Source organism: Stenella coeruleoalba (genome assembly GCF_951394435.1).
Source record: "Stenella coeruleoalba genome assembly, chromosome: 9".
Classification (NCBI taxonomy): domain Eukaryota; kingdom Metazoa; phylum Chordata; class Mammalia; order Artiodactyla; family Delphinidae; genus Stenella; species Stenella coeruleoalba.
The window spans coordinates 33,090,126-33,103,971 of NC_137155.1; the positions used below are offsets into that span (position 1 = coordinate 33,090,126).

General features: G+C 37.4%; 1 protein-coding gene across 1 annotated transcript in view; it reads left to right on the top strand.

Moving 5' to 3' along the window:
- MACC1 (MET transcriptional regulator MACC1) overlaps positions 1-13,846 on the top strand; it is a 439,721-nt gene that overhangs the window by 406,815 nt on the left and 19,060 nt on the right. Inside the window, 1 exon segment of the mRNA XM_079932437.1 lies at positions 5,890-6,033. Within this exon segment, the coding sequence (XP_079788563.1) occupies positions 5,898-6,033 (136 nt within the window). The 5' untranslated portion in view covers positions 5,890-5,897.

The window sequence follows — 13,846 nt, forward strand, 5'->3', positions numbered from 1 at the left end:
AGCCAAAGTCATATCCAGCAACTCGTGCAATAATTAAACTTGTTCAGTTACCTACCAGCTCTCTGCAAGTGTCACCCTAATTTATTCACTTACTTGTTTTGTTTTCTAACTTTTTTACTGAAGAATGATGTACACTTACTTGCTGTTTAAGTGCATTGTGTTGTTTGAGTATTTGTAAGCATTCTCAAATTCTTTGTAAACCAAGAAGGAGTGTGTGTGTGTGTGTGTGAATGTGTGTGTGCATGTGCACATTAAAAAAAGTTTTGTAGCTAATTCATCTTCTAAGTTTTGCTAGGAACATATATTGCTTAAAGTTAAACTTGAGAGACATATCACTAGGAATATACCGTGGCAACAGCAGGCATTTGATAACACCTTCATTAAACGTTTTCCACAGTGAAAGTACTAACCTTGCTCTATGGCTTAGAAAGTTAGTACCTATATGCTTCTATGGGGAAGCATTAATACCACTGTGATCTCAGGAAAGTTTCAGCCCATGTCCTAACTGCAACATGCAGAAGTAAAGTGATCTTCTGTTCAGGTCTACGATTTAGCTACTCCTCTTAATTTCCCAAGAGAGAGTGACTCCCATCTTTAGCTTAGCTCATTGTTTGGATCAAGAGAAAGTGATTCTTTGGTTCCTCATCAAAAGCTAGAACATATAAATCCACGTGGGTTGAAATGTGGAAACAGAAACTCAGTTGAGAGAAACTAAGTAGGGTGGGCTTTACTGGCCCTGATGATCTATGCTGTCCTTTTGTAACCTAACGTGTTTTCTTCTGTTAGGATAGGAAAACAGCTGCTTAGCCGGACCCACTGCTCTCTATCCAATTTGACAGAATTGCCCCTGGGTGAGATGCCATCAGCGCATATTAAGAAAGAGTTCTGTGACAGAGACTCACTGTTGAACATATGATAAAGGGTGGGGTAAGGATGTCCTTCCCAGCAGTCCTTCCTCACCACTCCGGGTGATGTTGGTGCTTCTGTTAAGTGGTTTGTTTGTATCATATGCTCACTATGTAGCTTGTAACTAGTAATGTTTTCCTTGTTGTGGTCTCTGAGAAAGTGGAGAGCCAAACTTTTGGTCTATTGCTAGTAATATACTGGAACTTAAAGCATGATGTTTGTAAAATCATTTATTTTTATTTTCCTACCAACTTTCTGCAAGTATCACCCTAATTTATTTACTTATTTGTTTTGTTTTACTTTTTACTGAGGAATAACATACACTTACTTGTTGGTTAAATGCATAGTTTGAGTATTTGTAAGCATTTTCAAATTCTTTTTTAAACCAAAGAAGAGTTTATGTGTGTGTGTGTTTGTATGCATCCACACACAAAAGAAATCCATCTTTAAAATGAACATACTGAAGGGACTTCAAATTAATAAAACAAATGTCTATTGATCATCAGTTATATATGCTTAGGTCAATATTAAAAGATTGGTGATTTACTATGAATATTTATCAGAAGTCTATAATATTCTCTTAAACACTTCTATCTCCATGGAATAGCCTCTGAACTTTTGAAAGATTTCTTACCATTTTTTGAATGTTGATTACATAGTTCTGCTCTCTGAGGTGAAGGCAAGATGTTGCAAGAATGAGGTAAGGTCAGGATGAGTAGAACCAACCTTGCCAAGGACTTGATTTTCTTTTGCCTTGGCCAAATGTCCTATCTAAAAAGTCCTTGTTTGGAGGAGGTATGGTGCGTGAGGCTGGGGACCACTTTATTTCACTCTCATTGAGTTAAGCTTCTTATCATTTTTGCCTCAAAGTCTTAAAATCTAAGCCATTGTTACTTTTTTTTTTTTTTTTTTTTTTTTTTGCGGTACGCGGGCCTCTCACTGTTGTGGCCTCTCCCGTTGCGGAGCACAGGCTCCGGACGTGCAGGCTCAGCGGCCATGGCTCACAGGCCCAGCCGCTCCGCGGCATGTGACATCTTCCCGGACCGGGGCACGAACCTGTGTCCCCTGCATCGGCAGGCGGACCCTCAACCACTGCGCCACCAGAGAAGCCCCTGGAAGCATTTTTAATATCACATAGGTCGAGAATTAAATGCAGTACAGATCATAGAAACATAACGGAGATCTGAGGTATTCAAGGACTAGTTGGAAAATACTTTGAACCTACTGGGTGGCTAAAAATAGCAATCTTCACTGTATAATGACTACCATAATGACTTCAAATGAACACATTTTAAAGGGATAATTCTTTAGAATGGTATTGCTTGCCTGGTTACTCTTGCAAACACCACCCCCCTTCAGAAAGAATCTGGGATCTTTTGCTAAGTTATACAGTTGGTAAATATTCCCAGTCACTTAAGGCCTAGTTTAAACAGTAAAATAAATGAAGATCAAAACTTTATTCATTGGTTCTTTAAGAAAAAAAATAGTGGATCATGTAGAATCAGAATAATTGTGTTCTAAAAAGCAAGAACATGTCCCCAGTTAAGTGGGTAGTAAACTGCTCTTTTCCCACTTAGTCATTCCAACAAAGACTGACTCATGCTTCTTTAGATGAGGTTTAAAAAATTCCCGTTTCAGACAGCAATTGCAATTGAGTATAAAGTTTAATTGGAAGAAAACACAAGGAAAAGATAAATGTGCCTAGTGCTATTTGCACCTGTGTAAACATGCGCTGCCCTCTGTATGTCAGAATCACAGTCCTTCCAGTCAAGGGATTTTCTCTTATACCACCTTTCCCTGTATTCACAGAAAAAAAAAAAAAAAACTCCATGTTTAGGACAAAGTCCAGTGAGGTGTGTGTGTGTGTGTATACACAAAAAGATTGGGAGAAGAAGGATTCATTGGGGGATAGTGGGAAGAGCCAGAGAATAGAGAGAAGTCTATTTGGGAAAGAAATTAGCATGGTGGTTTTTAGAATGTGATTCTCAAAATGTACCCCTCAGAACCACTGCATTACATCACTTTTCCACTTTCTTAGAAATGCAAATTCTCAGGTGCAACCCCAGACCTTCTAGATCTGAAACACTGCGGTGGCTCCAGCAAACTGTTTTGTATTGTGTTTGTTCAAACCCTCCAGGTCATTCTGGTAGGGTTGAATTTTAGAACTACTGGCTTAAATGACAGTGAAGATCTGCTTGGGTGACTGGAGAAGAGGACTACTCCATAAAGAATTCCAGCTAACAACCACCTTGTCCCTCTGTTTCTGAAATGTTATAATTCTCCAGGAGCATAACTTCATAAGGCATCATTCCTGGTTCTTATGTTTGAGACATTCTCACTGTATTCCACTGGGTAATTACTATTTTTTATATTAAAGATTATTTGCCTCAAAAGAATCCTAGGTATAAATTGTTCCTTTCTGCTCTTTTCTCCACAAGAAATTAAAGAGTTTAGGTAGACTTCTGTCTAAATTGGTTTTCCATTTAAAGTGTACTTTATCTTTTTGAAAAGTACGTTTTTATTTAAATATTTTTTCTCATTTTAATTTAATCTGCTTAATTTTGCAGAAGGATGTGAACTTAGTTTTCCTATTTCAAAGTTTTGGCTACCTACTCTGTGCTAAAGACTTTAGTTTTGGACATTACATATGGTAAAATCAACCACATAATTTTGAGGATCTGCCAGGAAACTTGAGGTTCAGTGTAAAATGCATAGTGCAAAGCTCTACTTTTCATCCGAACTTTCCATGTAGTTTCACCTATCAGAGAAAAAAGTTGCTATTGCAGTATTTGACTTTTTTTTATGAGATAATTTTTGCATTTGTTTATCCACCATGTTTGGAAAACATTACCCCTTTTTCCGTTCCTTTCTTTCTCTTTCTTTTTCTTTTCCTTCCTCCCTTCTCCTCCCCTCTCCTCTTCAATTTGTTCTTTCTTTTTTTATACCAGAAAAGGCTTTTGATTTCTCTAAAAAAATAAACTGCTTTGAAATAAAATGTCAAGAACTTGAAAGAAATGTATGGCTAAAAAGACAAGTCAAAGGTGAAGGAGGTATGATTAACAGATGAAGGACGACAAGAAATAAGGTTCAGCATGACTGGAAACTGGAAATGGAAGGTGGGATAGTCTCAGAATGTACTCCTGGGAACCTAGAGTCTGAGAAGGGGTATATGGCAACCTGATTATGGGCTATATGGTGTAGCTGTAATGTGCATGAGTAATTATGGCTGGTCAGTCACTCACCAGCTATTTGACCTTGTAGGTTACTTACGTCATATTGTTGAGATTCATTTTTGTACTCTATGAAATCTGATTTAACATACGCATTTTTCAGTGTTGTCATAGGGCTCAGAGAAAACATATATGTAAAGAAGACTGAAGCTCAGCAATGCCATATCTACAGTTAGTACATATGGATACTTTTACTGGTAATCCATCTGTTTTCATAGTTGCATGGTACTCCAGTGTATTAAAACACCACAATTTATCCATTCATATGGCAAAGGATATTTTGATTGATTCCCATTTTTTAAAATATGTAATGAACATTCTTGTATATATCTTCTGATGCACATATGGAAGGTTTTACTAGAACAAATAACTGGAATTGAAATTGCTGAGTACTGGGCTGTAAGCACCTTTCCTAGATAATACCAGATTGATTTCTAAGTGGTTGTACTTATTGACAGTTCCACTAGTAGTGTATAAAAGCTCCCTTTGCTCCTCATCTTTGCCAATAATTAGTGTTGTCAGATTTTAAAACTTTTGCAAATTTGATGGTTGATAATTGTATCTCATGTGGTATCATTTAGCATTTCCCTGATTACTGATAAATTGAGCATATTTTAATATACTTAGGGATCATTTGTGTTTACTTTTTATAAGAAATGCTTATTCAGATCTCTTTTCAAATTTTTCTGTAATGTTGTTTTTATTTTGCTTATTAATTTGTAGGAGTCTTTGATGTATTTTAGGATACAATCCTTTTTTCTTCTTCAGTCATATGTAATGCAAATATCTTCTCCCAGTTTTTACTTTTTGTAAACAATGTCCTTTGATATGTAGGATTTCTCTTTTTTTTTTTTATGGTTTGCATTTTGTGTGTGTGCTCTGCTTAAGAAATTCTCCATTTCCAGAAAGCATAAAGATAATTCCTTAGACTCTATTTTTAAGTTTTAAAGTTTTGTTTTTCAGTCTTTAAATCTCTTAGAACAGATTTCTGTGTATGATCAATGTAAGTTTTTTCAGCATGGACAACCAATTGTACCATCACTGTTTATTGAATAATCTATTTCCACACTGCTCTGCCTGGCTACCTCTGCCATATATTCAGTTTTCATGTGAGGGTGGGTCTATTTCTAGGGGTATTGTGTGTCCTTAGTCTATTTCTGTTCCAAATCCACATTGTCTTACTTAGCACAAATTATAATAAATACTGATATCTGGCGGCACATATAACTTCTATCGTGTTCTTTTTCTGGTTTGTCTTTGCTTTTCTACATAATTTTTAAAAAGCCTAAGTTACAAACACATATACATAATATATGATTTTTCTTGAACTGCATTAAATGTATAGAAAGATTTGGGGAAAATTTTGTTTTGTGATTTTTAGACTTCCAATCACCAAACAAGGAATGCCTATTTATTGAAGTTTCAACTTACTATTCTTTTTGTTATCCTTGGGATTTTCATTATTACTTTTCTTTATAGGATCACTAATGTATTTCTAGGTTTGCTTGTTGGTATTAATCCAGGATCTGAGGGTTTTTCAATGGAGTAATAATACCTATTTCAGGATACCTAGTCCAGCATCCTATCAGAAGTAGAGGACCTATGCAGAGTGTTTTTATATGCAGTTTTCTATTTAAATATGTAGATTACTTTGAGTTTGGTTTCTATGCCAACCTGTTTATGTATTCTTACAAGAAATATATATATATATATATATATATATGTACACATATATATTATATTTACTTTGTAGGTGGAATAATGTTAACCAGTGAAAAAGCCCATTTTTGGTCAGGAGGAATTTCACGAAGTACGTCTGAAGGAAATTTGTTTGACATGGAAGCCCAACAAGCCTCAAAAAATTGCAATATTACAGGTACAAGAATTTATAATTATTGTAATTTTTTCCTCTACCACCACTAATTATTGGAGAACTACCTCTGAAAAGTGCTACAGAAGATTAAAAGAATGGTAAAATCTAAAGTTTACCGTGGAAATACTTAAACTATCATTAAAAAGATGAGGAAAATAAAATAGTCAAACAACATATAATAAATATTATGAGGAGACAAAAACTATTACATGAGTGGTATATTGCAGTAAATATAATGAATTTTGGGGTTAAAGAGATCTCTGTATGTTGGAGTGGGCTAATAAATACAGTATAAAAGAACTGAACAGATTCTCAGACAAAAAGTAAGTTTTAAGAGAGTCCGATGGAACTGGGTTTGAAGAAAAGTGTAAAAATAAAAGAAATGCAACATTTATTTTTCAAAACACGTCTTCTGATTTTTAATATATGACACTTAAAGCTCATTTCAATCAATGTATAGTTCTATATATACTAAACAAAAAAGTCTGAAAGCTTATTTAACTCATTTTTCTATTTTAGCTTTCATTTTCTCTAAAGCAGCACCAGCTTCACAAAGTCCACAGAATCATTATCAATATTTTGCAAAACGGCCAAGTATAAGTTGCTCTAAACATAAAAAAATTCAAGATTTTTGAGATATATAGAAATTCATTATAGTTGATATATAAGTATTTTAATGTGTTGCTGATGCTTAAAATACCCACTTTCCAAAGTAACGTGTTTCCATTTTATGGTGGTAATAAGCATGTTCTTTGCCCTTTTAAACTTGAAAAATTTCAGGGAATCCTTTCAGGTAGTAAATCTAATGGTGGTCTATTTTTTCAACGTTTATTTTCATGAAATGTTCATTTTTCATGAAAAAATTCAGTGTTATTAAAATTTATCATTATGAAGTTATCAGAAAATAATCTAAGAAATGCATGATTGTCTAGTTCAGCATATTATTTTTTAACAAATTATTTAAGCTGTTCACAGACGTATTTGATTTTTTTTTACATATTGACTATTATCAGAAAAGAAAAACATTAAATGAATAATTTAGATGTAATGAGACGAACCATTCAATGTTTAGAAAAATCTGGATAATTGACCAATTATTCTGTTTGTTCAGAGGTATTCTTTCATGAAAATGAAATATAAAACAACGCATAGGAGAGAGGGGGAAGATGGCGGAAGAGTAAGACACGGAGATCACCTTCCTCCCCACAGATACATCAGAAATACATCTACACGTGGAACAACTCCTACAGAACACCTACTGAACGCTGGCAAAAGACCTCAGACGTCCCAAAAGGCAAGAAACTCCCCCATGTACCTGGGTAGGGCAAAAGAAAAAAGAATAAACAGAGACAAAAGAATAGGGACGGGACCTGCACCAGTGGGAGGGAGCTGTGAAGGAGGAAAGGGTTCCACACACTAGGAAGCCCCTTTGCGTGCGGAGACTGCGGGTGGCAGAGGGGGAAAGCTTCGGAGCCACGGAGGAGAGTACAGCCACAGGGGTGCGGAGGGCAAAGCGGAGAGATTCCCGCACAGAGGATCAGTGCCTACTGGCACTCACCACCCCGAGAGGCTTGTCTGCTCACCCGCTGGGGCGGGTGGGGCTGGGAGCTGAGGCTCGGGTTTCGGTCAGACCACAGGGAGAGGACTGAGGTTGGCAGCGTGAACACAGCCTGCAGGGGGCTAGTGCTCCACGGCTAGCCAGGAGGGAGTCCGGGGAAAAGTCTAGACTTGCCAAAGAGGCAAGAGACCTTTCCTTCCCTCTTTGTTTCCGGGTGCGCGAGGAGAAGGGATTAAGAGCTTAAAGGAGCTCCAGAGACAGGCACGAGCCGCCGCTAACAGTGCAGACCACAGAGACGGGCGTGAGACGCTAAGGCTGCTGCTGCTGCCACCAAGAAGCCTGTGTGCGAGCACAGGTCACTCTCCACACCTCCCTTCCGGGGAGTCTGATTAGCCTGCCACTGCCAGGGTCCCGGGATCCAGGGACAACGTCCCCGGGAGAATGCATGGCACGCCTCAGGCTGGTGCAACGTCACGCCGGCTTCTGCCGTCGCCACAGGCTCGCTCCGCACTCTGTACCCCTCCCTCCCTGTGGCCTGAGTGAGCCAGAGCGGCCGAATTAGCGGCTTCTTTAACCCCGTCCTGTCTGAGCGAAGAACAGAAGCCCTCCTACACGCAGAGGTGGGGCCAAATCCAAAGCTGAGCCCCGGGAGCTGTGCGAACGAAGAAGAGAAAGGGAAATCTCTCCCAGCAGCCTCAGGAGCAGCAGATTAAATCTCCACAATCAACTTGATGTACCCTACATCTGTGGAATACCTGAATAGACAACAAATCATCCCAAATTGAGGAGGTGGACTTTGAGAGCAAGATTTATGATTTCTTTCCCCTTTTCCTCTTTTTGTGAGTGTGTATGTGTATGCTTCTGTGTGAGATTTTGTCTGTATAGCTTTGCTTTCAGCATTTGTCCTAGGGTTCTATCCATTCGATTTGGGGGGTCTTTTTTTGCTTTTTTCTTACTTAAAAAAATTCTTTTTTCTTAATAATTATTTTTATTTTAATAACTTGACTTTATTTTATCTTTATTTTATTTTATACTCTTTCTTCCTTTCTTTCTTCCTTTCTTGCTTCCTTCCTTCCTTGCTTTCTTTCTTTCTACTTTTTCTCCCTTTTATTCTGAGCCATGTGGATGAAAGGCTCTTGGTGCTGCAGCCAGGAGTCAGTGCTGTGCCTCTGAGGTGGGAGAGCCAACTTTAGGACACTGGTCCACAAGAGACCTCCCAGCTCCACATAATATCAAACAGCGAAAATCTCCCAGAGATCTCCATCTCAACACCAAGACCCAGCTTCACTCAATGACCAGCAAGCTACAGTGCTGGACACCCTATGCCAGACAACTAGCAAGACAGGAACACAACACCACCCATTAGCAGAGAGGCTGCCTAAAGTCATAATAAGTCCAAAGATGCCCCAAAACACACGACCAGACATGGACCTGACCACCAGAAAGACAAGATCCAGCCCCATCCACCAGAACACAGGCACTAGTCCCCTCCACCAGGAAGCCTACACAGCCCTCTGAGTTAACTTTAGCCACTGGGGACAGACACCAAAAACAACGGGAACTACGAACCTGCAACCTGCAAAAAGGAGACCCCAAACACAGTAAGATAAGCAAAATGAAAAGACAGAAAAACACACAGCAGATGAAGGAGCAAGATAAAAACCCACCAGACCTAACAAATGAAGAGGACATAGGCAGTCTACCTGAAAAAGAATTCAGAATAATGATAGTAAAAATGATCCAAAATTTTGGAAATAGAATAGAGAAAATGCAAGAAACATTTAACAAGGACCTAGAAGAACTAAAGATGAAACAAGCAACGATGGACAACACAATAAATGAAAATAAAACTACTCTAGAAGGGATCAATAGCAGAATAACTGAGGCAGAAGAACGAATAAGTGACCTGGAAGATAAAATAGTGGAAATAACTACTGCAGAGCAGAATAAAGAGAAAAGAATGAAAAGAACTGAGGACAGTCTCAGAGACCTCTGGGACAACATTAAACACACCAACATTCGAATTATTGGGGTCCCAAAAGAAGAAGAGAAAAAGAAAGGGACTGAGAAAATATTTGAAGAGATTATAGTTGAAAACTTCCCTAATTTGGGAAAGGAAATAGTTAATCAAGTCCAGGAAGCACAGAGAGTCCCATACAGGATAAATCCAAAGAGAAACACACCAAGACACATATTAATCAAACTGTCAAAAATTAAATACAAAGAAAACATATTAAAAGCAGCAAGGGAAAAACAACAAATAACACACAAGGGAATCCGCATAAGTTTAACAACTGATCTTTCAGCAGAAACTCTGCAAGCCAGAAGGGACTGGCAGGACATATTTAAAGTGATGAAGGAGAAAAACCTACAACCAAGATTACTCTACCCAGCGAGGATCTTATTCAGATTTGATGGAGAAATTAAAACCTTTACAGACAAGCAAAAGCTGATAGAGCTCAGCACCACCAAACCAGCTTTACAACAACTGCTAAAGGATCTTCTCTAGGCAAGAAACACAAGAGAAGGAAAAGACCTACAATAACAAACCCAAAACAATTCAGAAAATGGTCATAAGAACATACATATCGATAATTACCTTAAATGTAAGTGGATTAAATGGTCCCACCAAAAGACACAGACGCCTGAATGGATACAAAAACAAGACCCATATATATGCTGTCTGCAAGAGACCCACTTCAGACCTAGAGACACATACAGACCGAAAGTGAGGGGATGGAAAAAGATATTCCATGCAAATGGAAACCAAAAGAAAACTGGAGTAGCAATTCTCATATCAGACAAAATAGACTTTAAAATAAAGATTATTAGAAGAGACAAAGAAGGATACTACATAATGATCAAGGGATCAATCCAAGAAGAAGATATAACAATTGTAAATATTTATGCACCCAACATAGGAGCACCTCAATACATAAGGCAAGTAGTAACAACCATAAAAGGGGAAGTCGACAGTAACACATTCATAGTAGGGGACTTTAACACCCCACTTTCACCAATGGACAGATCATCCAAACAGAAAATAAATAAGGAAACACAAGCTTTAAATGATACATTAAATAAGATGGACTTAATTGATATTTATAGGACAGTCCATGCAAAAACAACAGAATACACATTTTTCTCAAGTGCTCATGGAACATTCTCCAGGATATATCATATCTTGGGTCACAAATCAAGCCTTGGTAAATTTAAGAAAATTGAAATTATATCAAGTGTCTTTTCCGACCACAACGCTATGAGACTAGATATCAATTACAGAAAAAGATCTGTGAAAAATACAAACACTTGGAGGCTAAACAATACACTACTTAATAACGAAGTGATCACTGAAGAAATCAAAGAGGAAATCAAAAAATACCTAGAAACAAATGACAATGGAGACACGAAAACCCAAAACCTATGGGATGCAGCAAAAACAGTTCTAAGAGGGAAGTTTATAGCAATACAATCTTACCTTAAGAAACAGGAAACACTTCGAATAAACAACCTAATATTGCACCTAAAGCAATTAGAGAAAGAAGAACAAAAAAGACCTAAAGTTAGCAGAAGGAAAGAAATCATAAAGATCAAATCAGAAATAAATGAAAAAGAAATGAAGGAAACGATAACAACGATCAATAAAACTAAAAGCTGGTTCTTTGAGAAGATAAACAAAATTGATAAACCATTAGCCAGACTCCTTAAGAAAAAAAGGAACAAGACTCAAATCAATAGAATTAGAAATGAAAAAGGAGAAGTAACAACTGACACTGCAGAAATAGAAAATATCATGAGAGATTACTACAAGCAACTCTATGCCAATAAAATGGACAACCTGGAAGAAATGGACAAATTCTTAGAAATGCACAACCTGCCAAGACTGAATCAGGAAGAAATAGAAAATATGAACAGACCAATCACAAGCACTGAAATTGAAACTGTGTTTAAAAATCTTCCAAAAAACAAAAGCCCAGGACCAGATAGCTTCACAGGAGAATTCTATCAAACATTTAGAGAAGAGCTAACACCTATCCTTCTCAAACTCTTCCAAAATATAGCAGAGGGAGGAACACTCCCAAACTCATTCTACGAGGCCACCATCACCCTGATACCAAAACCAGACAAGAATGTCACAAAGAAAGAAAATTACAGGCCAATATCACTGATGAACATACATGCAAAAATCCTCAACAAAATACTAGCAAACAGAATCCAGCAGCACATTAAACGGATCATACACCATGATCAAGTGGGGTTTATTCCAGGAATGCAAGGATTCTTCAATATATGCAAATCAATCAATGTGATACACCATATTAACAAATTGAAGGAGAAAAACCATAGTCATCTCAATAGATGCAGAGAAAGCTTTCGACAAAATTCAACACCCATTTATGATAAAAACTCTCCAGAAAGTAGGCATAGAGGGAACTTTCCTCGACATAATGAAGGCCATATATGACAAACCCACAGTCAACATCGTCCTCATTGGTGAAAAACTGAAAGCATTTCCACTAAGATCAGGAACAAGACAAGGTTGCCCACTCTCACCACTCTTATTCAACATAGTTTTGGAAGTTTTAGCCACAGCAATCAGAGAAGAAAAGGAAATAAAAGGAATCCAAATCGGAAAAGAAGAAGTAGAGCTGTCACTGTTTGCAGATGACATGATACTATACGTAGAGAACCCTAAAGATGCTACCAGAAAACTACTAGAGCTAATCAATGAATTTGGTAAAGTAGCAGGATACAAAATTAATGCACAGAAATCTCTGGCATTCCTATACACTAATGATGAAAAATCTGAAAGTGAAATCAAGAAAACACTCCCATTTACCACTGCAACAAAAAGAATAAAATACCTAGGAATAAACTTACCTAAGGAGACAAAAGACCTGTATGCAGAAAATTATAAGACACTGATGAAAGAAATTAAAGATGATACAAATAGATGGAGAGATAGACCATGTTCTTGGATTGGAAGAATCAACATTGTGAAAATGACTCTACTACCCAAAGCAATCTACAGATTCAATGCAATCCCTATCAATCTACCACTGGCATTTTTCACAGAACTAGAACAAAAAATTTCACAATTTGTATGGAAACACAAAAGACCCCGAATAGCCAAAGCAATCTTGAGAACGAAAAACGGAGCTGGAGGAAACAGGCTCCCTGACTTCAGACTATACTACAAAGCTACAGTAATCAAGACAGTATGGTACTGGCACAAAAACAGAAAGATAGATCAATGGAACAGGATAGAAAGCCCAGAGATAAACCCACGCACATATGGTCACCTTATCTTTGATAAAGGAGGCAGGAATGTACAATGGAGAAAGGACAGCCTCTTCAATAAGTGGTGCTGGGAAAACTGGACAGGTACCATGTAGAAGTATGAGATTAGAACACTCCCTAACACCATACACAAAAATAAGCTCAAAATGGATTAAAGACCTAAATGTAAGGCCGGTAACTATCAAACTCTTAGAGGAAAACATAGGCAGAACACTCTATGACATAAATCACAGCAAGATCCTTTTTGACCCACCTCCTAGAGAAATGGAAATAAAAACAAAAGTAAACAAATGGGACCTAATGAAACTTTAGAGCTTTTCCACAACAAAGGAAACCATAAACAAGATGAAAAGACAACCCTCAGAATGGGAGAAAATATCTGCAAATGAAGCAACTGACAAAGGATTAATCTCCAAGATTTACAAGCAGCTCACGCAGCTGAATAACAAAAAAATGAACAACCCGATCCAAAAATGAGCAGAAGACCTAAATAGACATTTCTCCAAAGAAGATATACAGACTGCCAACAAACACATGAAAGAATGCTCAGCATCATTAATCATTAGAGAAATGTAAATCAAAACTACAATGGGATATCATCTCACACCAGTCAGAATGGCCATCATCAAAAAATCTAGAAACAATAAATGCTGGAGAGGGTGTGGAGTAAAGGGAACAGTCTTTCACTGCTGGTGGGAATGTGAATTGGTACAGCCACTATGGAGAACAGTATGGAGGTTCCTTAAAAAACTACAAATAGAACTACCATATGACCCAGCAATCCGACTTCTGGGCCTATACCTTGAGAAAACCATAATTCAAAAAGAGTCATGTTAAAAAAAAAAAAAAAAAAGAGTTATGTACCACAATGTTCATTGAAGCTCTATTTACAATAGCCTGGAGATGGAAACAACCTAAGTATCCATCATCGGATGAATGGATAAAGAAGATGTGGCACATATATACAATGGAATATTA